Source organism: Catharus ustulatus, chromosome W (genome assembly GCF_009819885.2).
Source record: "Catharus ustulatus isolate bCatUst1 chromosome W, bCatUst1.pri.v2, whole genome shotgun sequence".
NCBI lineage: Eukaryota > Metazoa > Chordata > Aves > Passeriformes > Turdidae > Catharus > Catharus ustulatus.
The window spans coordinates 2456614-2484297 of NC_046261.2; the positions used below are offsets into that span (position 1 = coordinate 2456614).

General features: G+C 42.1%; 1 protein-coding gene across 5 annotated transcripts in view; it reads right to left on the minus strand.

Annotated features, from left to right (window-relative positions):
• The window catches only part of LOC117005092 (ubiquitin-associated protein 2-like), a 222010-nt gene that overhangs the window by 160891 nt on the left and 33435 nt on the right, over nucleotides 1-27684 (minus strand). For all 5 annotated transcript variants that reach the window (XM_033076365.1, XM_033076364.1, XM_033076363.1 and 2 more), the window contains exons 3-6: nucleotides 18169-18246; nucleotides 17194-17304; nucleotides 12492-12645; nucleotides 10684-10761 (exon numbers count right to left, since the gene is read on the minus strand). In XM_033076365.1, coding sequence (XP_032932256.1) covers nucleotides 10684-10761; nucleotides 12492-12645; nucleotides 17194-17304; nucleotides 18169-18246 — 421 coding nt within the window. The remainder of the gene's footprint in view (nucleotides 1-10683; nucleotides 10762-12491; nucleotides 12646-17193; nucleotides 17305-18168; nucleotides 18247-27684) is intronic.

Sequence of the window (27684 nt, forward strand, 5' to 3'; positions counted from 1 at the left end):
TTCTCCCCGAACAACATTATTACATCATTGTAGTCCTCACAAGTTGCCTGCCCCTTCTTCCAAGAGTGATCGACTCTTTTTTCCCCCCAGTTTCCAGCCAAAGCTGTTAAGCCAGGCCCATGGTCTTCCCCAGCAGCTCATCTTTCAGCACATGGGACAGCATGCTCCTGAACCTTTAAGAATTCCTTCTTGAAGAATGTCCAACCTTCTCAGATTCCTCTGCCCATCAGGACTGCCTCCCAAGGGAGTCCAGTAAGCAGTCTCCTGAAAAGGCTAGTACCTATAGCGCTGAGCCCAAAATACTGAGTATCAGGGTTTTCCCCCCTCAGTGAAGATCATCTTTTCACCTCAGTGTCAATCCCATTTCTGCTATTTTCAGTTAATATAATTTCTTAAAATTATATTGTTCTACAGTAAAGAAGTAACACAATGGCCCAGAAAATCTTCCCCTATAAATCAGTCAGTAAGATAACTCCAGTCTCAGTAGGCAGCTTAAAATAGAGACAATGCATTGCAAAGACATTAGCTGACCCCTATTTTTTTATTCAATGCCTAGATTCCTACATACACACACTCTGCATGAAACATTTATAAAAAAGGGTTCTGTAGTGATTACTAGCCACCTATTTACTTGCAGTTGAAGCACCTAATTCTGCATAACAGAAAAGACTACCAGATGAAATGAGAGAAGATTTTTATTATTATTTTGTCTTGGTTTTGTAGACAAATTTCGGCAAAATACTCTGGAAGGAGTGTTTCCTCTAAAAGGGAAAGTGCTTCAATAACCTCCTTTTCTTCTGCCAATGAGAGAAATTGATACCAGTGGGTGAAAGTGAAAAAAAGAGAGAACTGTTTATTAACAGGAAAAAAAAAAGGGGGGGGGGGGAATTCCCGCAAGGCACAGAAAAGGATTGAATAAATGCTAGATATGAACTCCCAGAGACTTACCATCCACCTACCCACCCACAGCAGAACAAATAAAACAAACCTCAAATGCCCAGGGAAGAAAAATACACAGGTTGACTGCATGGCCTGGAAAACAAAATGGTGACTGGTCCCTTTTGTCTCCGGGAAGGGGAAGAGGAGTTCACGTAGTAGCCTAGAGCAGAGCAGATGGGAAACCTGTTGATCCTCTGGTGATCGTTTTCCTCCTCACGACAGGCAAAACTGGTGGATTTGTATGTCCCTTCTTTTGCTGGCTCAGTCTTTCCCAGGGTTCAGACTGACCATGGTTACCTTGCAGGCTCCCCGGGTCAGAGGAAAAGAAAAAGTTGCCGAAAGGATTTGCCAGTGAAAAGCCTCCAGGTCAGGCAAAGGTAAAAAAACCCTAAAAAACCCAGAAGCTTCTTGCCTAAGTTGACGAAAATTAATCCAGCGAAAGGCAATGAAGTCACAATCTGTGTAGCCACCGACCACCAGAGAGAGATTGAACAGAGCCCATGCCCAGGGCTCCCAGGCTCCAGCCCCACCCCCTGGTTCATCTTAAAGATACTGCAGACATTTCTGAGCATAAAGCAGATGATTAGGGAATAAAGTATCATCATAAAATCACCCCAAGACAATTTATACTAAAATCCAAAGGTCAGCCATCCCTGAAATACTGAGAAATAAATTACACAGTTTTATAGAACTCCCTGCAGATTTCACGGGTTTTGTCATGGTTTAAAAACGGCGTCCCCTAATTTGGTGCTGCACAACCACCACCATGCTCACTTCCCTCTCCCCTCCAGTGGGAGATATAAGAGGCAGAGATTATGGGTTGAGATAAGAACATCTTACTGGAAACAGCAACGAGATAAGAAAACAAACAGTAACAGCAACAATACTAATAACAAAAGTATACAAAAACCCCACATTCACCAACCGACCTGGAGCCACACAAAACCCCAAGAAAATGAACAAAATGGTGGGAGGACCCTCTGCAAGCCACCTTTTTCTTCCTGATGGTAAGTAACATCCCCCTCCTCCTCAGAAGTGAGAATTCCTTACTTCTGTCCCCCTGGCAGTGAGATGAGTGGTATAAAATAAAAACTTAGGAACACCCAGAGGGTCTAGGATCCATGCCCTCACAACTACTGCATAAAAATTCAGTCTGTTCTGGCCAAAAAACAGGACATTATCCACCCCTTGTTCTATACCATCTAGCTCATGTCCAGATCTTATACCTTCCAAATATATACATATGTATATATAAAAATATACACAAGCATACGTATCATTTCCATTCTCAATGACCATCCCTCCAAGATGTCTGTGGAGTTCATTTAGTTCATGACTGTGGGTTCTATCTATCCTAGATGCTTTCCAGGGGAGGAGGGTTGGTGTGCTGTCATCTGGTTGCTGCATCAGGAGCTCATGACTAGTGTATCTGGAGCAGTCCATCCTCACTGTCCATGGTAGTTATAGCACAGTGGTAGCATTATTCAGTATCCAATATTATACAATTCAACATTACAGACTGTTCTCACCCAAAATCAAATCCTCTTGAGGTACACATCACATTTCCCCATCCTTCTGCATTACCAACCAAGTGCACCCAGGTCCTTGAGCAAAACCAATCCCACAGATGGGTTTGCCTTTCCTTGAGGAAGGACAAATCCAAACTGACTTCTCCCTAACATATTCCTCACATGCACCACAGGGACTTCATCCCCTTCTATGGTAGGTGGAAGTTTTGATTGGGCAGGGTCAGCTCAACTGGTAGAACCTCTAGTGTTAACTAATCAGGTGGTCTTTGCTAAATGTACACCCCAATGTTTGAAAGTCCCACACACCCCCCCTCCCCCCACTACTTTAAATGTGGTTTTTAACAGTCCATTGTACCTTTCAATTTTCACAGAGGCTGGTGCATGATAGGGAATATGATACACCCACTAAATTCTGTGCTCTCCAGTTCAGGTGTCTATAAGGCTATTTTTGAAATGAGTCCCAGTGTCCAACTCAATTCTTTCTGGGGTGCCATGTGGTCACAGGACTTGCTTTTCAAGGTCCAGGATGGCATTCCAGACAATGACATGAGGCACAGAGTATGTCTCCAGCCATCCAGTGGTTGTTTCCACCATTGTCAGCACACAGTGCTGGTCTTGGTGGGTTTGTGGCAGTGTGATGTAATCAATCTGCAAGGCCTCCCCATACTTATATTTTGACCATTGTACCTCCACACCACAGAGGCTTTACCCGCTTGGTCTGCATGACAACAGCACGTGTTTCACAGTTATGGATAATCTGGGATATAATGTCCATGGTTAAGTCCACTCCTTGATAATGAGCCCATCTATATATTGCATCTCTTTCCTGATGATCTGATGCATCATGAGCCCATCGGGTCAGAAATAATTCACCCTTATGTCACCAGTCCAGACCCACCTGAGACACTAATCTTGGCAGCTTGATCTACCTCACCATTTTTCCACATGCACCCAAGAGTCACACTACTGAAGAACATCTACATGATGTACTTTTACAGTTAATTCCTCTACCTGAGTAGTCATGTCTTGCCACGATTCAGCAACTCAGATGGTTTTCCCTCTGCGCTGTCAAGTGGTCTTTTTTCCATTGGTCCAGCCACCCCCACAAAGCATTTTCTACCATCTACAAGTCAGTGGGGAGGTGGAACACTGGCCATTTCTCTCCTTCAGTGATATCCAAAGTCAGCTGGACGGCTTTCAGCTCTGCAACATGACTTGATCCATGTTGGTCCTCAATAATTTCTGCAACTCACTGTGTATGAATCCATAAGTCAGCTTTCCATGTTTGATGTATCCCTATGATACATCAGAAACCGTCAAGAAAGAGATCATATTGTTTTTAATTTTCTGGTAGCTGACTATATGGTGGGGCCTCCACAGCACATTACCTTTTCTTCTTCATCCTCAGAAATTACAGTAGTTTCACGAATACAAGCTGCACGGAGTATAAGCCGCACTTCCGGTGCGTTGACAATGTTGTTGTCTTTGTCAATAAATAAGCCGCACCCGAATATTAACCGCACTTTCGTTCGTAGCGAGAATCCGTGCACAGCTTTCACAAATTTGCCAATTAGTAACAGGATCGCGGCATAGCGGGCTTTACTGGTTCGGGGCGGGGCCAGGCAGGCTCGGCCCGCTCATGGTTGCCGACAGGGGTGGATGGCCCGGCTCGGTGCTACAGCTCGGCTGGGCCGGTCGGGCGGTGCTGCTGCCGCCGCCGCCGCCGCCGCCGCCAGGCTCCCTGCTCCCGTCTGCACTGCCGCTGCCGCGTTTGCTCGCCCTGGTCGGCACTGTTGGCTGCCGCACCGCCGGGCTCCCCCACGCTGCTGGCCCCGGTTCTCCTGGGCTCCCATGCACTGCCAACCCTGCTTCTACCAGGCTTCTCCCTGCCGCCGGGTAGCCCCGCACCGCCGGGCTTCCTGCTTCTGCTATCCTCCCCCATGCAGTTTGGCTCCCGTGCACTGCCAGCCCTGCTTCTGTTGGGCTCCCCCGCCGCCAGGCAGCCCCACACCGCCGGGTTTCCTGCTTCTGCTATCCTCCCCTATGCAGTTTGGCTCCCGTGCACTGCCAGCCCCGGTTCTGCCGGGCTCCCCCGCCATGCTGGCCCGGGCTCTGCCGCCCCCCCTGCCCCGCCCTGCTGGCTCAGGCTCAGCCGCCCGCCCCCCGCACTGCTGGCCCCGCCTCTGCCAGGCTTTCCCACCTCTGCTGGGGCCGGTCGGGCTCCAGCTTGGCTTGGGGCTGCCGCGGGCTCTCACTTCCGTGTTGGCAGCTTTTAGAATATTGTTCATATATTAGCCGCCCCGGAATATTGGTTGCACTTCCGGGTTTCCACCAAAATTTCTATCAAATTGCTGCGGCTTGTATTCGTGAAATTACTGTAGTCTGAAATTCTCACCTGCAGGCCAGTTTGTGATGACTTCCAAGATCCCTGGGTGACTGGGGTTTTGAGCTTGCTGTGTGATCAACACAACCCACTTACTCCACGTGAAATCAGTGGCATGATGTGTAGAAGTGATTTTCCCTTTGAACATCCAGCCCAGAACTGGCAGTTGGGGTGTTAGGAGGAGCTGTGCTTCAGTGCGAACCACTTCTGAAGCAGCTTGAACCCCTTCATAAGCTGCCAGTATCTCTTTTTCAGTTGGGGTGTAAAAGGCCTTGGATCCTCTGTGTCCCTGACTCCAGAATCCCAGGGGTTGTCCTTGGGTCTCCCCAGGTACTTTTTGATAGAGGCTGCAGAAAGGACCATTCTCCTCCACTGTGGTGTAGAGCACATTTTTCACATCCTGTCCTGTCCTGACTGGTCCAAGGGCTACTGCATGAACTATCTCCTGTTTACGTTATTCAAAAGCTTGTTCTTGTTCAGGACCCCTGTTGGAGGTTAAGAAAAAAAAAAAAAAGAAGGAAAACTCCTTTCTCTCAGGGAATTTTTCTCCCACTTGTTGCCTAAGAGATGAGAACAACAATACTTAAGAGACAAAAGATGTGGTCTGGAGGGGGGAGGGGTGCAGTTGGCTGCAGTCTCTTAGCTGGGAAATTAGCTTGGTAGCTGGGGGATTTTCTCTTGGGAAGTGCAGAGATACCGAGAGACTTGGCTAGAGATCAGGTGCTGGGCTCAGCCCTCGCTCGCTCTAGGAATCGGAGAGGGGATGGTTTCTGGTTTTGGTGCCAGACTGTTGCTGCCCAGAGGATTCGCTGCCACTACAAGAGTTTCGTCCTTCACTGCTTCTCTTTACTGTGGGTGAGCCTTCGCTCGCAAGAGCAGTCATTGAACCAGGCCTTTTCAACAGCAGACCTCACTGGGAGGGACCTTCAACATCTACTTGGGTGCCTCAAGGGAAACCTGGGACCCTGACCCCCTCCCCCTCTCCAGAGGGAGTGTCTTCCAGCTGTTTGCAGCAGCTGCTTGCGGGAGCCCGGCTGCCACTGCCCAGCCCTACTGTTTTCTGCTGTTGTTTTGGGTTTTTGCTACACTTTGTTTATCACTCCAGGTGTGCTCGCCTATGCTGCTACAGCCTTCTGCTCTGAGGTTCCTGCTACAGTCCATTTCGCCACCCAGAGTGACACTGAGACCGGCTGTTCCCCATGAGTTTGCTAAGGGAGCCCCTTTTCTCCCTCTCCCGCTGTCCGACCCGCCATTAACCATGTGGAAAGAGGCCGCTGTGTTCACGCCACAGCGCCCTCTGCAGCCCCAGGGGAATCATTGCACCAGCCCTCCCTGGCCAGGAGGTAATAACATCCCTGCCAGCTGTGATCATAACTTCACAAAAGGGGAAAGTATTGACGGCCAAGAGAAGGGTGTTATTGGCTTTCTAGATTTTTTTTTGTTTGTTTGTTGTTGCTGCTGTTGTTGTTTGTTTGCCTTGGTATATATATATATATTCTAGTAAATAACTGTTATTCCTTTTCCCATATCTTTGCTTGAAAGCCCCATAATTTCAAAGTTATAATAATTTGGAGGGAAGGGGGTCATATTTTCCATTCCAAGGGAGGTTCCTGCCTTCCTTAGCAGACACCTGTCTATTAAACCAAGACAACCCCACTTGAAACTCTTTTTTTTTCCATAACACATGATAGAGAGGGTTTACAATCTGACTGTAATCTGGAATATGCATCGTCCAAAAACCCACAGTGCCTAGGAAAGCTTGTGTGTCCTTCTTGCTAGTTGGTGGGGACATAGTTGCTATTTTCTTGACCACATCTATTGCCAGAGTCGGGTGGTCACCTGAAGCACTGTTCATTCTTCTTCTTTCCTTGACATCACTGCCAGTGAGTTGGCATACAATGACAGCATACTCCATAGGCACTTCTGCCACATATATTGTGTACACTGGACCTCATCTGGATCTACAGGAGACTGCTCATTATTTGAATCCCCATAGAGTAACTCCAGCACAGTTAATTCTCTCAGGTACTGGATACCTTGCTCCATGGCATTTCACTTGCTTGAGTGCACTATTAGAACATTTTTGAGAGAACATCTTTCCCTCCCTCTTGACAGGAGTCACCTCTAGAGGCTGAGAGTTTGTCTTCTTCCTAATTTTCTGGCCAATGCACATATCCTTGGACAGGGATCCCAGTTGCTTGGCTGCCATCTAGTTTCATACCATGGGCCACCACACCCAGCATCAGAGCAGCCAGGTCACCATGGGCTCACCCAACTGGCAGATGAAATCTGATAGAGATCGGGTGATTATCTCTGGCCCTGCCTCTTCCTTCTGTTCTGAGGGCCCTGCTTCATCTTCAACCCTCACTAAGCAAAATTATTTGCTATTGGATTTCTTTTTCTGTATAGGTATGACTGCTACCAGCATGGGTTGTTCCTCTGGTTCAACTGTAGTTTGAGTGGCCACAGTGTCAATTGCTCTGCTTTCCTCCTCCTCCCCCTGAGGGTGCTGTGTAGTGACCAGCAGTGTCCAATAAATACTAGCCAGGATAAAGCACACTGGAACAAGTTGCTCCTCTGTGGATCAGTCACAGCATTGTCCTTGCAAATATTCTGTCACTTTAACAAGGTCCTATACTTGTTCAGGGGTGAACTTCCAAACCATTGGAGAAGAGAATTTCCCCCAAAACTGGCACATTTTCTCCCACATTCCATGCCACTCATGACTATCCATCCACCCTTGTGGCAGATCTCTGAATAACCTCCCTAGAGATCTCTTTCTTGATTCTGAACATGGTGCAGACTGCACCGAGGAGACCTGGAAGACTTAGCAACAAGAAGAGGCTTTCCTTAACATCCAAAGGAAATTCAAAATTCTCAAAAGCTGATGTAACAGGCCTGAAGGAGGAAAAGAGGGTAAAAAGTTGGTGAAAATCATCCTTCCCTGTTTCCCCTACAGGTTGAGTAAGATTATTAATGAATTTCCAGAGGTAGCACCCAAGGCCATGGCAGGAGAGCAGGACTGAAGACACATCCCTAATGACCCTCATTGCCCGTGATGTTATCATATCATAAACTGATATCACACAGTATAGCAACAAAGCAATCCTGATCCCTATCCCTGCTCTGAAAAAGAGTACTGTGATGGGCACGTAGTGCATATACAGAAACACATACAGGATTAGGTACCACAACCATGTGAACAGAACAAGCAACATTGAGCCCAGTGGCTCCATACATAATACAACAAATTCTTAGATCAAAATTGCTTCCCACCAACTCTGGGCAAGTCTGTTATCTCAACCCTTCATGCCTCACACTGTGTGCCAATTAAAGGCTGGTTTAGGAGCAGCACTCCTTAATTTAGAGTGTGTCCCATTCTGCCCCTTGCTCCTCCTCTTCAGTGGGAGATAAGAATGTCAGAGATTACAGGTTGAGATAAAAACTATTTACTGGAAAAAGCAATGAGATAAGAAAATGAACAGTAACAACAACAATACTACTAACAAAAGTGTACAAAAAGAGGGTGATTTGCATGCAAAAAAACCAAAAAATCCCCACATTACATAACTCCCAAGACAATGAACAAAATGGTGGGTGGACACTCCATGTGCCCCTCTTTTTCTTCCCAACCATAAACCGTGCCCCCCTCCCAGAAGTGAGAATCCCTTATTTCCATCCCCTGGCAGTGATGTGAGTAGTATAGAATAACAACCTAGGCATGCCCAGACGGCTCCAGGTTCTTCTCCCTCATGGCTACTGTGAAAAAAATAACTGTCCTGGCCAAAAACCACTAGAGGTTTGCATTAAAATTTAACTAGGCATTTCCTGCCACAGAATATACATGCTTGTAATATAGTAACACTGAAGTCAACCAGTTTATCCCAGACAGTTGAAAACATTTCATTAAGACACTTTTCTCACATGAATGCAGTCTAAAATACTTGGTAGAGAGATACAGTAATACTTTGTACACTAAGCCAATGAATGAAAATTGGTTGAAGTTGTTCCTATTTCTTCAGTCATATAGGTCAGTGTTTTGGCTTAAGACATGATATGCATCTAGAGAGCTACAGTCTTGACAACAAAAGCAGTGTATTGTTCATAAGGTTGCAAAGAAAAAACACTGCATTTTAAGTTAACCTTTAAGTTTCACCCAACAATTTTAAAAACTACTACCTTCATATTACAGTTTGAGTATAAAGGATTATTTTATAAAACAATTAACTGAAATACTTACATTCCATCTATTAAGAGTGCTAACATACAAAAAAACTGTAGCTGTGAACTATACCACAACCTCCCCTGCAAGGCTATCTCTCTACACACACCATTTGGTATTTGCTGATTCACAGGTACAACTGAGTCATTTTTGCTATCCTTTGGAAGCTACATGTCTTCGCATGTTTCCATTCCTTCAAGATGCAGATCTGGAGACAATGAAGTTAGATGTGCCTGTCTTTGAATGCCTCATTACTGAATATTCCAAAGAAGAGAGCCTTTTGAAGGCAGAATTTTTTGCCAATCAGATATTACTTAAGTACATTAGCTCTGCTATGCACTTTATCAATTTAAGTACAGTAATTTCACGAGTATAAGGCGCACCGGAGAATGAGCCGCACTTCCGGGTGTCGGCAAATTTCCAAACTTTGTCCATATATAAGGCGCAACGGCGTATAAGGCACACTTTTTTTTGCAGCGAGGATCCACGCACAACAAAGTAACGAATTAGTAACGGAATCGCGCAATCGCGGGGTTTACTGGCTCGGTTCGGGGCTGGGCAGGCTCGGCCCCGCTCGGGGCTGCCGCGGACTCAGCCCTGCTTGGGGCTGCCACTGGGGCTGGGCAGCCCAGCTCGGCACTGCCGCTTGGCGGGGCTGGGCGCCACCACCGCTTGGCGCTGCCGCTTTTGGTTGGTCGGGCTCAGCTCGGCTCGGGGCTGCTGCGGGCTCGCACTTCCGGGTTGGTAAATTTCCGAACTTTGACCATATAGAAGGCACTCTGGGGTATAAGGTGCACTTCCAGGTTCGGACCAAAATTTTAGTCAAAAGGGTGCACCTTATACACGTGAAATTACTGTAATTTAATACCCTCTTCTTCACACAATCTGCACTGTACCGAACTTACTAATTTCCATTCCTCCTGCTCTTAGAAGAAACAAGCCTCTTTCCACTGCAACCCATGAAAATCACACCAACTACACATCCCTTGATTCCACATCAAATCCATTATCAACACCTTTCCTATCTCTTCTACAGGATAAGATTGTTGTACCTAAGTATTCTTTTTTCACAGTTCTTCTCATCAAGTCCTTTATGCTGAATTCCTTCTCTTACCAAAAAGCCTCTAAGGTGGTTTGTACTTTCTCTGATTGGCTACCAAAAACAGAAAGCAAGCCTGACAACCAGATCTACCCCAAAGAAACAACACAAGTACACATCAAATCCTTCCCTGGGAGCCATACAGATGGAATCTTGTGCTCTCCTGCTGCCGAGGTACATCCTGCAGAGCCCAGCATACTCCCATTCTCAAAAGGCTGACATGAGTCAATCTGGGAAAACAACTCTCCATAGCCAGAGCACGCAAGCCTGCTACACAGGAAATTACTATAGAAGTCATTGGTGTCAATTCTTTTAAACTGTTCTGAGACCAAGACATAACAAGGGGCAAAGGAGAGGAATATACCTAAACTAAAGGTGGATTAAATACTTATGGAATCAAAGGATAACCAACAAATGCTTAAAAAGAAGTGTGTAAAGAAATAAATGGCAGAGTTCAATTTCAGGATATGAAATCATTGGTGCCAGTTCTGCACCAATACTACCATCTCACCTCTCCCATGGCTACGTTTCCCACGGTCTGAAGGCCTGTCTCCTTGATTGTTGTCCACTCCATTCTCTTCAGCTCTGACTGTGGAGAGAGGACAGCTTAAGAGACTGACTCATGAGACAGTATAGCCATCTGTTTAACCTAAACCTCAAAAAAAAAGGCAAGGTTTTAAAGTGGGCTGGTTAACAGATGTCAGTCACCCCTCTTCTTTGGCAGCTTAGCTACAAGCAAGTTATGTTTACTTTGCACTAGACCATTAGGAAGCAAAATATCTAAGAGGAAAATGCCCTTTAGCAGACACACTTCTGTTGGGTTGAGGTTTTGGGGGAGGGGAGAAAGGCAATGTTTTGCAGCCCACACTATTAATTATGGCCTCACCTCTTTAATGAGGTAGGAAATAAAGCTGCCTCATAGTATGCTTCCTCAATAACAGGCTGTGTGGCAACAGTGAAAGAATAAGGGACAACCAAGAACATCAACTCTTTTGTCTGTCCATACCATATACCTGTACAACCAGGGAAACTTAAAACAACTTTTCTCTGTATTTAAATCAGAAGGATGACAACCGAATGAAGGTGAAGCATTAGAAAAGCACTAAGCACTGTACCTTAACCATTTCACAGAAAACTCCTGAGGAAGTACTCTAAAAGATGGGTGGCTCATTAAAGGAAGGAGAGAAAAAAAAAAAAAGACTGACCACTTAAAACACTGTTGAGATTTTGTATTGCACAACTTTTCCTAATGGCAGTAACAAAACCAGTAATGCTTGCACTGGGAGGAGATATCAAGATTTGGTAACAACTTGAAAAAAATCTTTAATTCCAGTTTCCAAAAAGAGACAAGCAGCATCTGGATCTGTCAAAAATTTTGCCCTTCACTTTGATTTTGATGGATCTGATTGCAATTTTTCTATGCATAGCTACAAGTTTTATTACTATTTTTTCCTAACTTTGACATTATTTTACAAAGATTCACAATGTCTTCACTGGTCCAATATTTGAAGATAATACAATAATTAAAAGAATTGGTTAATATTATACATTTTTTTCCTGCTTTTAAGTCAAAAGTTAAACAAATTTTTTCATTGGTGTTTCTCTGCTCATCTATCAGTGCTTATGGCACTTAAAGGCAATTTATATAGCTTTGATACTGTTGATAAAACTTAGAGGAAAAAGCAATGTGCATCCAATGGCAATCTAATGTGATGCTACCTAACTTGAAAACATCAGTTTGCTTTTGTACAATGTATTTTTGCACCTGTATAAGCTGTAGAAAAATTTTAAATATTTCAATCCACAAAGAACTTTCTGTGTTGTAGAAATTCACCTTTGGTTGGCTTATGAGTAACATATACTAGAGAGTAATAATGAGCCCAGTCTTTTCATTCCCCTTTATAAAAAGATGAGAACATCTTCAGGTTCTCCCACTCATAAAAGGAGATGTAATCAAAGCTGGATAATTTTTTCATTAAAAGAAAAAAAGTGTATCAGCTGTGCAGCAACATACTTGCTTCTCAAGCAATTTTGCAGAGAGTCATTTCTAAAACTTAAAAAAGAACAGCAATTTGTACAAGACCAACTAACCAAAAAAGGACAGAAATTTAAATGTAGTGTCTCTGAATAAACATAGACCATTCCAAAACCAAGTCACAGACAGATCGAGCATACCTGTTGCATAAACAGGTTACGATCCCTTCAGTGCTGAGCTATAGCTCGGACAGACTTTACTCCATTAAGTATTTGCTCTTAACTCAATCAGTTTTGGCTGCAAAAAAAGTGTCTGAATCTTTAAAAATTAATCCCTATACATACACTCTCGGCCACGGCTGCCTCCTCTTCCCCGTCTGTTGGAACTTCCCCATCCACGGCTCATTTCTCTGTTCCCTCGTTTCTCTCTGTTCTCTTTGTTTTCCAAACCTTCTTTTCCAAGGTTTTTCTTCTTTCCCCCTACAGTCTCCCAAGAAGTCTATTTGGATAGAATAGAATTAGATACAAAAGCCAAAAAGGAAGAGACAGCTTTCAGTGTATGCTTCTACCTCACATCCCTCCAGTTCATGGCAAAAAACAGCCATGCATACATATTACACTGATACAAATGGAAACATAAGTTGTATTTTTTGAAAGAAATGAAAAAGAAACAAATTTTAAAAGTTGGATTTTCTTATGGAATGTGAGAATCTATCTCAAATATTTCTTGCTATAATGGACTTTTATTAGTTCAAGGAAACCTAGATATGACCACAACACAGAAAATCTGCAAAGCAATAAACAGTTTCTTTCTCTAACTACCTCCATAAATCTAACAAGGGAGCATGTACAGAGCTATCCTTTTCTCCAAAGGAAATGAAAAAATGTTTATAAGTATCATTGAACAATAGACAGCAAGTACGTGGCTGGGGGATGTACTAGAATTCAAGCACCAAGAGACAGAATGGCAAAACAATAATTTGGGAAAACTGGAGCTTTAACTTTAATATTAAATTCCATCTTTAAAATAAATTCAGGGATCATACCAGCTCTATAGAAATTGAAAATAAAACAACTGAAACACTCATCAAGAATAGCACAGCAACTCATGCAATTGCACGGTTAGTCTATCGAGCTGTTAGCTACAAAAGAAAGAAGAAAGGTACAGTAATTTCACGAATACAAGCCGTACCATTTTGACTAAAATTTTGCTCCCACACCGGAAATGCGGCTAATACTCAGGAGCGGCTAATATGTGAACAATTTTCTGACATTTCCACCCCCAGAAGTGGAAACTGAGGTGCCGAGTCAAGCAACTTGCCAGTAAAAGCCAGAATTTCGCGATTGTTACAAATTGTTACTCTGTTGCGCCGCGGGTGGAGGCTGGCTCCCTGCAGGCAGCATGGGAGGCGGGGAGAGAGGCGGGAGAACTCCCTCCTTCCCTCCTCTCCCACAGCCCGGGGGAGAGACGGGGGGGCCCCGTGCTGCCATCCCCGTGTCCTGGGGGGAAGGCAGGGGCTCTGTGCAGCCATCCCCGCAGCCCATGGGTTAAGCGGGGGGCTCCTGTCCCCGCCTGCCGCGGTAGGAGCAGGCAGGCTCTGTCCCCACCCGCCACCGCTGTGGCAGGAGTAGGCAGGTTCCGTTCCCGCCCGCCGCCGCGGGAGCGGGGAAGCTCCGTCCCCGCCCGCCGCGGCGGGAGCAGGCAGGCTCCGTCCCCGCCCGCCGCCGCCGCAGGTGCGGGGGGGTTCCGTACCTGCCTGTCACCGCGGGGCAGCGCCAGGTTGGGGTGACCAAGCCCAGTGGCAGTGGCGGTCGGCCCCGAGCGGCCCCGCCGAGCGGCAGCGCCAAGCTGGGCCACCTGGCCCCGTCAGCAGCCCTGAGCAGGCCGAGCCTGCACAGCCTTAGCTGAGCCAGTAAACCCCGCCCTGCCGGGGTTCTGTTACTATTTGGCAACTTTGTTGCACGCAGGTCCTCGCTGCGAACGACAGAGCAGCTTATACTCAGGTGCGGCTTATTTATGGACAAAGAACGAAATGTTTGCCAACACCCAGAGATGCAGTTTATAGTCCGTGCATCTTGTATTCATGAAATTACTGTATTATGTACAAACCATTAAGATAGCAGATAGGTTTATGTATATGCCCCCATCTCTAGGAGTTTTTAGTCTAGGTAAGGTATTTGAGAGGTAAAATTGCACATGCAAATGAGATGGCATCAACTGTGAAGCACTACAAAAAGCCATGACCTCTGACAGGCACCTGCATTCAACAAAAAAAGATTGGCTATCAATAGTTTCAGGTCCTGTCCTATCTCTTCTCAATTCAGACAACAGCAACTCAGCAGCCCTCAGAAGGTAGGCAATGATCAGATAGTCCAAGATGCCTAGAATTGAGGAAACTAATTCTATTGAGAAAGCAGGTAACAAAGTAGTTTACAAGTATAAATTCAATGTTTCAGTATCTCCTTTGAGACAATAAGTGCTAAAAGAATAACTATTCATTTTTTTACATGATTTAGGTGAGAAAGAAGGCTGAAATCACTTTTCAATTTCATCCCCAGTATAAAGACTATATCACCATAAACCAACTTAGGTGAAGCAAAGACAGCACAGATTAGAAGTACAAAAGTGTTTGAGGAACACCACATTATTTGTGAGGCAGAAAACTTTCCCCCAGTAACTATCACATGGCTTCATCTGCCATAGCCTAACTGCATTATGTACTAAAATACTCCTAAAACTTTAGTTATTTCACAGGAGAATAAAAACCCAACCTGCACTGACAACTGAAGAACCAAATCTATACATTTCAGAATGCACTACTAATTGACTGATGGGCATGGTGCCAAAAATCTTGAACTATTGCAAGAAATACCCAAAATTGGATGAGTCTGCAAAGTTGAAGAGGAAGCAGCCTCTCCTTAGAAAGGTTTTACATGAGTTAGGAAGGATCAGTAAAAGGATGACTATGAAAGCATCGGATCCATGCTTTCCCACAGTATAATTTTGAGGAAAACCTCAAAAAGTTAGGCATGTCCTTTGAGATACAGTATGATGCTACCTCTGGGCATGAGAATCCATAATAGACTATTGAAGTTGTCTCTTTTTGCAATCAATTAGCTCCCTTACAATTTCAGCTGAGGATGCCTGAGGCAACTCAAATGACAGTTGTGGGCCTGACATTCAAAAATATATAACAGAAGCTGCCTTGCTGGTCTTGTCTTAGATGGAAAGAAAAATAATCTGAAAAGTCCCCTTTGTTCTATCTTAAAAGGTTTAGGAAGTAACACATGGTCAGACAAAATGGATCTTACTACTGTAGGAAGTTAAATGAATAGAAGTCTTGGGCAAAGTAACATGCCCTCAACTCTTATCCACAAGCCTCTATCTATCCAGACTGACACAACTTTTGCAAGTGAAGTCTTCATAAAGACTAACAGTCATGGAGCATAAAGCCTTAAATATTACAGCATTAAAAAAAGAGAGAAAACTGGTAGAGTACCAAAGAAATTATAAATGGACATTCAAGCTATCACTCCTTCTTTTAATTCCTCAATTTGGATAGACACATCTTCTTCCAAATGAAGTAAAAAAACCTTCCAGTGCATCAAAGTAGAGTGAAACTTTAAAAAAAAGACATTTGGCAATCTGCATTCAGAACTAGTACCACCTTACATCAAATCCACAGTTAAAGCGTTCTGGAGTATAACGGCCTTCAAGTTGGAGGTCCACAAATTTGCATAAAGAATAAGTTTATTCATATTCTGATGAAAACCCCTTCTAATTAATACTCCTTCCTTCTTGAGTCCTTCAAGTTGCCTGTATTTGTTTGAGTTGCATTTTGTCTACAAAGTGCAGTGGGTTGAGAGGTACTTGTCAAAAGAGCAATATATGGATATCCTGCTTATAATTGATCAATGAGTTCAGAAAGTTTCTTCCATGCCACGATCACTTATTAAAAAATTGTTAAAATAAGGAAGCATGTAAAATTTTCTATCAGTCAGAAAACTATTTTCAACTAGAAAATGGCAAATATGAGAAGTACAAAAGAACACAAAACCAGCACATTACCAACACAGATTTCATCATGAGATGCTCTCTTCTATTCCCAACTTGAGAGTTTGTTTAGTATTATATATTTCTGTGTTTTAGATGACCTCAACTCTGATAAATGAAAAGGGGATAGGAAAGAAAGTCCTCTCAGAAAAGTATGTGTTCTAGATTTAGGGTGTGTGGGTGTGGGTTTCCTCATTAACAATAAGATAGACCACACATCCTGACAAATCACTGGAAATACTGACTGTTCAGCATTAAGAAAGGAAGCCCAGGTTTCTTTCCCAATTTAGATGAGATGGAATTTAGTTTACTGTCTTGGACAAACTGTAAGAAGTCCCTCCAGCAAAAGCTTGAGCTTCAGCAAGACATTTTCCTGGCATCTCTTGGGATAGAAAATTGCTCTGTGGAACATTCTAAGCAACATTATTTGTTGTTACATACACATTGTTTAGTCTCCTCTTTCTGGTTTTCAATGAAGTTATGCAAATGAACAACAGTGAAAGGATACTTGTATCCTCTTTTGCCATTAATAGTGCTGTCAATGCAACTTTCAGATGTGGAAACCTTCTCCAAATTCAATACTGGAAATGCAAACCTACATAAGCTGCACAACTTACAATATCTACCTGTGCTTTAGGTTTATAAAGATTATTCTTTGAGGTAAACACTTAGGTCTCATGGTTGGGAGGTGCTACGAACATTGGAGCAAAAAACAGGTCTGTGTCTGACAGAGCAATGGTTTCTGATGCATAGTTAAAATTATTGTATGTAAATGAAAACCAAAAGATTATGCAAGAAAACAGCTAAACACCTACATTTTCAAGGTTCGACCTAGTCTAAGGTATGCATGCAGCACAAAAGCCATCCTGGTCTCCATTTCCTTCAAAAGAATTTGGAGGCATGGAAATTGAAAGGTTCCAAAATGTGATTTTCCCAATCACTTCTAAGAAGTGGAAACAAAAATAACAGCTTAATAGGAAAGTAAAACCTTACCGTGTCTGAACTTCCTTCCAGCAATATGTTAATTGCTCTGTTCATGTCCCCATTACAATCATGTAGTGCCACTATGCACTCATCCTGGGTTTCCCCCGTCACTTCCATAAGCTGGCAGTAAGAGTCAGACGTTAAAATATTCAAATTATCTTTGTAAGAAAATAACATTTAGTATCACCACAGATTCAAAAACACACATAGTTACTGTGTCAGAGCAAACTAAAATCCCAAATAAAGGTAAATACAAATCAAATTATAATCAAGAAAGCACTTTCTCACTTTTTTTTTTTCCCTTTAACTTTATACTTGGAGATTTCCTATGCAGAACTTAATTCTTATCTTTCCCACCAGCACAGCTACAGGCATTATTGATGAGGGAACTTTGGCTTCAGGAAGTACAAAACTTCACTCCTGGCACATCACCAAAACAAGTTTATAACAACAAAAAGCACTTAATGCTTCAGACGAGGTTTTACAAAGGAAAAGTCAATAAAACTGCATACACAGTTCTGAGAGGTCAAATTATTTTTTAAAATAATACCTCAATTTACCTTTAAGCTATGATTCTATGATTTTTACTTTTCCTGAAAAAAACCCAATATATCGGCAAACTCAGTTTACACAGGTGACATTTTTCCCGTGTGTGTGTACACATGAACAACCTGAATGCACTCTTTATTCTGACAATTATTCAATTAGGACCATACTAAAGAGATATAGTCTGGAAGAGATCAGCACAGACGAGTTTTAGCTTAAAGGCCAAAGGAAAATATACCAGTGTAACTGTACAGTCATAGCTGTATTACCGCACAATTTCTTGAAAACAGACTTTATAGGGCAATAAGAGCACCTGTTTCTAGTTAAACTTCTATCCTTATGAAAAAAGGTTCATCTAAATCAGAAAAGTGTTTTAGCTCCAAAACACAAGTCAGCATTGTTGCAGGGCATAAAAACTCAGTATCATAAGAAACATACTTGTTTCACTTTATCTTCAAAATCTGTGTCATTCTTATCGTAGATCATCTGAGCAAGACGAATCTGTTCTGCTGTTGCCTGAAAAATAAACATCCAATAAAGTACACAAAATTTAACTATATTTTTTTAACGTATCTCCTAGTTATTGCAATCACAGAATACACAGAGTTGGAAGGGACCCACAAAGATCATCAAAGTCCAACTCCTGGCCCTGCACAGGACACCCCAACAATCCCACCCTGTGCCTGACAGCATTGTCCAAACCCTCCTGGAGCTCTGGCAGTCTTGGGCCATGACCAATCCCTGGGAAACCAGTTCAGTGCCCAATCATCCTCTAGGGGAAGAACCTTTTCCTGATATCCAGCCTAGCCCTCCCCTGACAAATCAGGCCATTCCCTCAGGTCCTGTCACTGGTCACTAGAGTGTCACTTTATTTTTTTTCTCTCAAGATTCTCAAAAAGAATATACACAACAAGCACAGCAGTGCTACAGGGAAGGGATCAACATCTCCTCTATGCCCATTTTATAGTTAAAAAGTTAGCTAGAACAGAAGCAGTTTCAACATATTCTAATGTGTTTGAACCACAGTTAAAGCTCACCACGTAGACAAGACAACCATATAATAGAATTTACCACAGAAGCTTACACTTTGATATTACTTTTATTTAGTATCTACCACTCCAGAGATAGTTTTATCATAGCAAACTGACAATGGTATTTCTAAATTAACCACATCTCTGATGATCTCTGTTCACATCGCCTTCCACACCTCTCCCAATAACCACCTGATTGTACTTTTATGAGCACTTAGAGACTGTTATGCCTCAAGATTCTGCTCGTGAACAGCTGAACTTTCTTTTTTTTATAACTGAATACTAGTCTGTGAAAACTGCTAAAAAAAATCTTGCTCTTGACAAAATATTTGGTGCTTTTGTAACATTTCTGGACAACAAATCCATGCTGGCAACTTCTCCATAAGCTGAAAGACTAAAATGAATGGATGCAGTAAAGAGTCATAAACCCAAACAGGTTATGGTTACCCTAAAGAGAATACTCAAAAACATTAATGGCACATCATACAGGCCACTCTTCATAGTGCGGCATCTGCAGCCTACTTGAAGAGCACTCCCATGAAAATACCGAAGATAACTGTATGCTACATGAACTTGGACCTCATTTGACTTCTGTTCAAACAGAAGAGGCTACTATCTCATGCTAGAGAAGGTTGATACTGAAGAGAGCCAGGACCCAAAATGCAAGTTGAGGTACTGCAGAAGACTTCATTATTGAGAAAGGGACCACATCATCCCATGAAATTCTTGACAGAAAGGATTCATCTGAGGCAGTCTCACTTCACAGGATACCCACATGAAATCCTATACCTCACGAGTTCAGACTTAATCAGTCTCAAACTGCTTCACTTTTGGAGTTTACCACAAACACAAGCTTTAGAGATCACCAAATCTAAATCCTGAGTCTAAAAATTTACTCCACCATAAAACACCAGCAACTTATTGGCTGAGAAGTTACAGTAGCTGTCCAAGTTCCATGAGGGAAGTAATATTTGCTTTGCTCAATGTTCCAAGACAATCAGCATTTGTAACTGTCCTAGGTGACCTAGAAGACCCAAAAAACCTCATGTATTTCAAATCTTCTCTATGCCAACCTGCCCAAGAGTATTAGTCTCTTTAAGACCTGACAACTCAGGAAGTGGAACTTGTGTGTGTGGAGAGACTTACAGCTGGCCTGCGAGCCAGAGAGGGTTAATAAATTAGGGTTATTTCTGAAAGGTATTCTGTCAAGGCCATTGGCCTGGAAACTGAGAAGAGAAGAAGGAAAAGGAGATAAGCAGAAGAAAACCTGCAGCTGGGAAAAGTATTTTTAGAAAAGTCTTGTGAAAAACAGAGGCATAGATGGTCTTACACCAATCAACGTTATGTTGATCTATTGTAACCAATTAACAAAGTGTAAACTTTGTAGAGTGTATAAAAGACAGCTAGTTGTTGTAATAAACGTGATATTAGCCTTCTGAAATGTAGTGTGTCTATTTGTATGTCACGCCCACCTCTACAGTGACTTCTGGTGATGCCGGACATGATTTGCAGTTGGATTGCACGGAGTCAGCAGCCAGTCCGGACCTAATCTATTTTGGCATTTGGAATACAGGTGAGCTGCTGGGAAAAAATGGGAAGTAATGTATCACATGAAGAAAGTGCTGTCCTGTCGACAGGGAAAGCCTTATTGGAAAGAAGAGGCGTTGAAATCAGCAACTATGCCCTCTGTAGCATGTTAGTGTGGACTGATTCGCATGACTGTAACACCGACAAGCACTGTCTTTAGTGGTTGGAAAGACTTTGAAAAAAAAAATTGTGGAATGTGATATCTAAACAGGAGAAGAGCTGCAGAGGGAGATGGGATGGCCATGGAATCGCTAACTACATGGTATATACTTTGAAAATTATTGCTGCAATTAAAAGCTGATGGAGAAATTTGTAGTGGCTGTTGCCGATCTTACCACCCAGCTCATAGAAGCCCTCCGCTTAATACCACCTGTTTTCATAAAATCGTTTCTTTCTCCTCTGCCTACGAACAATGAGAGATAAGACTATAATGAGAAGGACTGTTCACAATCCGACAGAAAGTAAAGTGCCAGTGCAGCTAAAAAAGATCGGGTTTCTGGTGTTTACTGGACGAAAAAGAAAATTAAAAAAAAGAAAAAGAAAGAAAAATTAAAAAAAACACACAAAAAAAAAAAAAGGAAAAAACAAACCACTACAGAACTGTGTTGGTCCCCTGGGTTGGGAGGTCCCCCTCAGCTTGTTAGTTCTTTTGCCTCTTCCCGAGCCCTGTGCCGTTCGGTTTTCCCCCCTCTCCCTACCCCCCCCTTCCCCCCTCCTTTTCCCCCGGCGCTTTCTGGAAAGCAGTCGACCAGCTCTGTTTGCTGAAGCTATGATGCACTGTCTAAAAGATGCATTGAAATACGTTTGCTAAAGTTAACTTTGTTCTTTTAGTGATTTGTGATTTTAATGGGATTTACTAGAGTGATTTAAAGTCATCTATGTATATGTAACATGGCAAGATCTACTCTTTTTAACAGAAATGTTGATAAAGTTTACCATATAGAGTTACACTAAATTGATACCTGGTTTTTTGCTAGGTTATAATTTGCAAACTTATATACTTAAAGATATTTATAGGTGGATAATGTTTATGTCTCTTTAGTTCTGGGAGCTCTTTTTGCAAATGTTTTACTTACATGCTAGTAGAATGGCAATTAATTTTCGAGTTCAGACAGAAGGCAAATTATTTAGGTTTTGTAACCTTGAATTTTATCTACCACAGTTATTTGAAGCTTAGCTATAATTGGCACATGGAATTCCACAGCATGGGCAGATGATATTGTGTTAATTTTGCTTGTTTGCTTGCCTTTTGCTTCACAAATTTAATAAGATAATTTCATTATGCATTTTGTTATGATTTTGTTTCAACCGGTACAATATAGTGCATTTCAGAACACCTGGAGACAGTTAGCTGAGCACAAGGTTTTAGAGAAATCTTTTACTGGACTTACAGGCCAGGTGGGATCCTTTAGTCTTGGCACAGACTCAACAGTTAGGCCTGAGTGCTTTAATTAAAACAATGGAAATGGCATCGCTGAAACAGAGATATGTTACTATACAGCAAGGTAGCACAGAACCTTTTTTGCAGTTTGTTGAAAAGATTGTTGCAGTTGTTGAGAAACAAGTAGATGATGAAAATTTGAGGCAAATTTTATGTAAACAATTGGCTAGAGATCATGCTATTGTTCCAGCAGGGCCCACGTAATTACGAAGAAGCAGTAAAGCCTAAGATAAATCCAGGCAATAAACTGAATTGTAAGGCTCTGCAGGGATTGATATACGTTGCAGATACAGTGGTTATTTTTACAAAATAAATATGTAAGGTGTCCTTTGGTGCCTATGGTCCTATAGGGGAGAGTTTAAGTGCTCTTTTAGTAGGAAGATCTAGTAGTACTATTCAAGGTATTAATGTCCATTTAGGTGTTATTGATTCTGATTATTTGGGACAAATTTATGCTGTGGTATCAGTTAGTGACCCTCTTGTTGTTATAACTGGCTAAATGTTCTGTTTGCCTGCTAGATCAAATGTTTTTTTTTTATTGTGTTGTTTTTCTGAAGATGAATATGAAATGAATAGAAAAGGAACCTGTATTGTTCAACTTATTCCTTTTGTGAGTAGTGTTCCAGTTGTAGTGGACTGGAGTCATGGTACAGGAGGTTTGGGATCTACAGGAGTACCTCAGGTATTTTTGACTTAAGAAAATGACAGATCATTGTCTGGAACAACAGTGCATTGTCATGGCTAAGGGACATCATCCAGAGACTATAATTCTTACAGGTTTGCTTCACATGTGACTATCATTTCACAGCTTTTTTGGTTTTCATCATGGCCCCTCACTCGAGCAGATTTTGGAGTTGTAGGGTTGGATGGTGCAACTGTAGGTGGTATATCTGCTATTGTAATTAATGTGAAACAGCCTGAGGGCCAACAAGCTAACATCAGGCCTTATGTTACCACTGCCCTGTATAATTTATGGGGATGAGATTGTTTATCTCAATGGGGTGTAGAAATCACTACGGACTTTTAGCATGGGTTAGTGTGCTGCAGGGTCTTTAGTGTCTAGTCGTGACCTTGACATGGTTAACAGATAAGCCTGTCTGGGCCCTCCCTATTGGAAAGCTTACTGTCCTGCAAAATTTAATAGAATAGCTGCAAGCTGAGTATATTGAAGAATCATTCAGCCCATGGAATACTCCTGTTTTTGTGATAAAAAAGAAATCAGGGAAATGGAGACTTTTGCACGATTTACTGCAGATAAATGCTGTGATGGTCACAATGGGAGCTTTACAACCAGGTCTCCCAACATCCACAATGATTCCACAGGGAAGGAAAATAATTATCATTGATTTAAAAGATTGCTATTTTACTATTTAATTGGCTGAACAAGATAAGGAAAAATTTGCTTTCGATGTGCCTTCTTTAAATCATGCTGAACTTAGCAAATTATTACATGGATGATATCTTGTTGGCATCTGAAAATGAACAATTGTCAGTTCTTGAATAATGTGCTGTCACAAATTTGTAAACTCTTGGTTTGATTATTGCCCCAGAGAAAGTACAGAAACAAATGCTTTGGAGATATTTGGGGTTGATAATAACCAATACTCAGATTGTGCCTCACCTTGTCAAATTAGACATTGAAGTTAAAACTGTTACTGATGTACAGAAATTGGTTGGTGCAATAGGTTGGATTAGGTCATATTTAGGGATAACTAATCATCAATTGCAATCTTTATTTGAATTACTGTCAGGGACTACTTCCTCTACTGATAAGAGATATTTGACTGCTCTAGCAGAAAAGGCCTTAGAAGAAATTGAACTGGCTTTGAAATGTAAATTTGTTAACAGAATAGATCCTTTTGTTGGAGTGCAATAATTTATCTTAAAAGATCATGAAGTGACATGTGGAATATTGTGTCAATGGAATGATGAGTGGGAAGATAAATTGCATATTTTGGAATGGATATTTTTATCTTTCAGATCCCAGAAAAGAGCTTCAGGGCTTTACGAATTTTTGTAGACATCATCATCAAAGGTCGTAGATGTTGTCATGAGATCTTAGGTCATGATCCTGTAACTATTGTGATACCTGTACAACATTTTGAATTGGGTTTTCAGAATCATCATGAATTGCAATTGGTTTTGTCTTATTTTACAGGCCAAATAACATATTATAACATAAGGGAGAAGACATTATTTGTCATGTTGTCCAAATTGTAGATTGTTACTCGTAATCGAAGGCATCTGTAGTTTATTATGCATATTTGTAGTCATACATCACTACGTGGATTTTTTTGTTGAAGGTAATGCTTATGTGGATTTCCTCATGGCTGCTATACCAGTTAAAACGGTACCTAATGTGTTACAACAGGAAGTTTTGTCTCATCAATTTTTCATCAAAGTGCTCAAGCATTACGGCAACAACTTCAGTTATCACACAACAAAGCAAAGTCAATTATTTCTTCTTGTTCTGATTGTCATATGACTCATGTTTCGCAATATTATGGTACTAATCCTAGGGGTTTACTCCCTTTGCAAGAATGGCAAACTGATGTTACAAAAATGCCTGAATTTGGTTGTTTAAAGTTTGTTCATGTTACAGTTGATACTTTTTCTCATGCTATGGTTGCATCAGTATTTGCAGGTGAAACAGCTTGGGATGCTATTCGTCATTTTTGTCATGCTTTTTCTATTCTAGGTGTTCCCTCTCATATAAAAATGGAGAATGATCCAGCATATGTTTCACAGAATTTGGAAACATTTTTTCCTGCCGGGGGGGTTGAACATTCTACCAGTGTCCCCCATACCCCGACACACCAAGCAATTACTGAACGCGCTCATGGTGTTTTGAAGTGCCAAATTAAAAAACAAAAAGGGGAATGTAAAGGGGAGCTACATTGAGTGAGATTGGATAAAGCTGTTTATGTGTTACACTTCTTGCGCCCTTCACCTAATTCATAGTTGTCCCCTATATTTCATCATTTTTCTTCTTTCAGTTCTAAACAGCCAAATTTTCATAAGGATGTTAAGGTATGGGTTAAGGATTTAATTACTGGAATGTGAACTGGTCCAGTAGAATTAATAACATGGAGAAGAGAGATATGCTTGTGTTTTGACAAAGAATGGTCCTCATTGGGTTGCTGCTCGTTGTGTTAAGCCATACATGGAGAACACCAGAAGGGACAGGATGGATAGTCCCATAACCGAAGTAGAAAGTGGCCATCAGGTGGATTGAAGCATGGACTCTTAAAGAACATGCTCAGATGATCACTCAGGGCAAAATAAATGGCGATATTGACTCAGGCTGAAAACTTAAATTGGTGGATGTTACCTTTACTTTGGATTTTTGTTCTCCTCCACAGAGAGGTTGGCAGTACTGAGTAATGTGTCTTGTACCATTTGCCCTCACATAGCATTTACTGCCCCAACATAGAGGAACTTAATGTACCTAGGGGAGAGGTATCGCTTTTGCATAAGGGTGTTGAATTAGTAGCTGAAAGCCCGCACCTTAAGGAACTAGGTTAATTGCCCATTATGATAGCAGCAGCCAGTTGTAAAGTTAAGTGGATGCTGCTTAGTTCTAATTGGTGACTGGACAGATGACTTGGTCTTTTGGCCACAAAATGTAAGTCTATGTGGAGAAAAATTTATTTAGCTAAAAGTAAAGGTACCATTTTGCCACAAATGTGTCATCAAGGGATTGTGGAGTCTGTAATGATATTTGAAAATCCATCTTTTTTGTGCCGTCTTAATGTATCTTTTATATTGCTAGCGTACAGTTATGGATGCCAGGATTTTGAGTGTATGTAAGGACTTGTTAGAAGATGAGAATAATTGAATGGGGTTTTTTTGTAAGTTGAAGTATTGTTTTGTCCCCCCAGTGTCTGCTTGGATTTCTGCAAGGGCCCTGCAAAATCCTTAGCAGCTGCGTTCTTGGTTCAAATAACAAAAAAAGGGGGAATTGTGGAGAGACTTACAGCTGGTCTGCGAGCCAGAGAGGGTTAATGAATAAGGGTTATTTCTGAAAGGTATTCTATCAAGGCCGTTGGCCTGGAGACTGAGAAAAGAAGAAGGAAAAGGAGATAAGTAGAAGAAAACCTGCAGCTGGGAAAAGTATTTTTAGAAAAGTCTTGTGAAAAACAGAGGCATAGATGGTCTTACACCAATCAACGTTATGTTGATCTATTGTAACCAATGAACAAAGTGTAAACTTTGTAGAGTGTATAAAAGACAGCTAGATGTAATAAATGGGATATTAGCTTTCTGAAATGTAGTGTGTCTATTTGTATGTCACACCCGCCTCTACAGCGACATGTGTGTTTTACCCCAGTTCAGGGAAAGGAGGGGGGCTGGGTCCTTTTAAAAACAGGGAATGCACACCAATGAGCTCTCTTGTTCTCTCTGGGCTCCCAAGGGGGTTGCCTTGGGCAGGTCTCCTAGTTACAACTCAGAAAGTTGCATTTTGCAATCCAAAGATACTTCAGAGCAGATTTCGAAACACCTTTGACACAGCTGCCCACTGTTTCGCTGAGGAGGGGTCAGGACCCTTTCTCCATGAGTTTTTCAGTTGCTACTCCAGTTCCAGCCATGCCAAGGAGGGAAATTTCTTCCAGCATTTCAGCAGCATTGAAGCCTTTTGGACAAAACTAAGGGTTTTTCCAGGTTTTGCTTTGTCCCCTGTTGGTTGTTGTTTGAGGGAGAAGGGAGTTGTGGAACTACAGAGACAGTTGCTGTGTTGATTTTCCTTTGTTCTCTCTCTCTGCCAGTGGTCCAGAGAAGGGGTTTCTCCACCATCTTGTTTTCTTTGTTCCCAGGGGGACAAGGTGACTCAGCACCTTTGTATATAGTGGTTATTGCTGTTTTTTCTTTTTAGCAAACTGTTATTTTTTCACTTATATCTTCTTGCATTCATTTCTCCTTATTGGTGAAAGGGGAGTGATTAAAACTATGAGAAGGTAACTCATTGTGGAGTCTCCACCCCATATAATTGTCTTAAACTAAGACAGTAACAGAGTTAAGTACTCTGCACTACTTCACATTTTCAGTGTCATATTGAGAGGAACGCTGGATTTGTCTTTACAAACAAACTGTGGGTCTGCTGGTAGATAAGACTAGCACTGAGACATAGAAGAAACAATGGGATTGATTGCACTGATTGATGAATGGAAAAAGACATTTGCCTTTTACAAACAAACTGTAGAAATGAAACCGGGTATTGGAAGATGAAAGAAACAATGGGGGGAAAACTATGAATTCTGTAAGAATTAAAAATTAAAAGGGACGGTTATACATTAGAGGGAAATCTTAGGTATCAGGTGTTCCGGGAAGTCTGTGCCTCTCAAGTACCTCAGCCAATGGGGAAAGAGAGAGGGAAATGAGGTCGGGAAAATAGGATAAAAAGGAGGCTGCGTCCTCCAAAAATCTGAGAGATCCCAGGGGAATGCCCCATGGTCTCTCCCTTTATTCGAATAAAGCAAAAGGGACTCCTCTGTCTCCTTTTTGGACATAAACCTCTGGTGTTTGTGGATTAATTTTCCTGACAATGCTGACAGCTTCATATGCCAGTCAGTAACATAAGAGGAGAGCCTGCTCTGGAATTCCCTGTGCCAGCCCTGGTGCCACCCTCCATGAAAGCTTCCCAGGTCAGTGTGGTGCTCTGTGTGAAGGAGCTTGCTCTTGCTATCTATTGAGAGCTCAGCAGAGAGCAAAAATAAAAGGTCTGCTGGTTTCAGAAATTAAGTCCTGATGATCCATCTTCTTGCTCTGACTTCAGCCTCCTCATGCCCACAGCAACTTTTTAGCAAGTGAAGAGATTTCCTTTAAAGATATCCAGAATACAAGCATTCAATGCAATTTCTAGAGACATGATGGGATATTTGAGCAGAAACAGGAAAC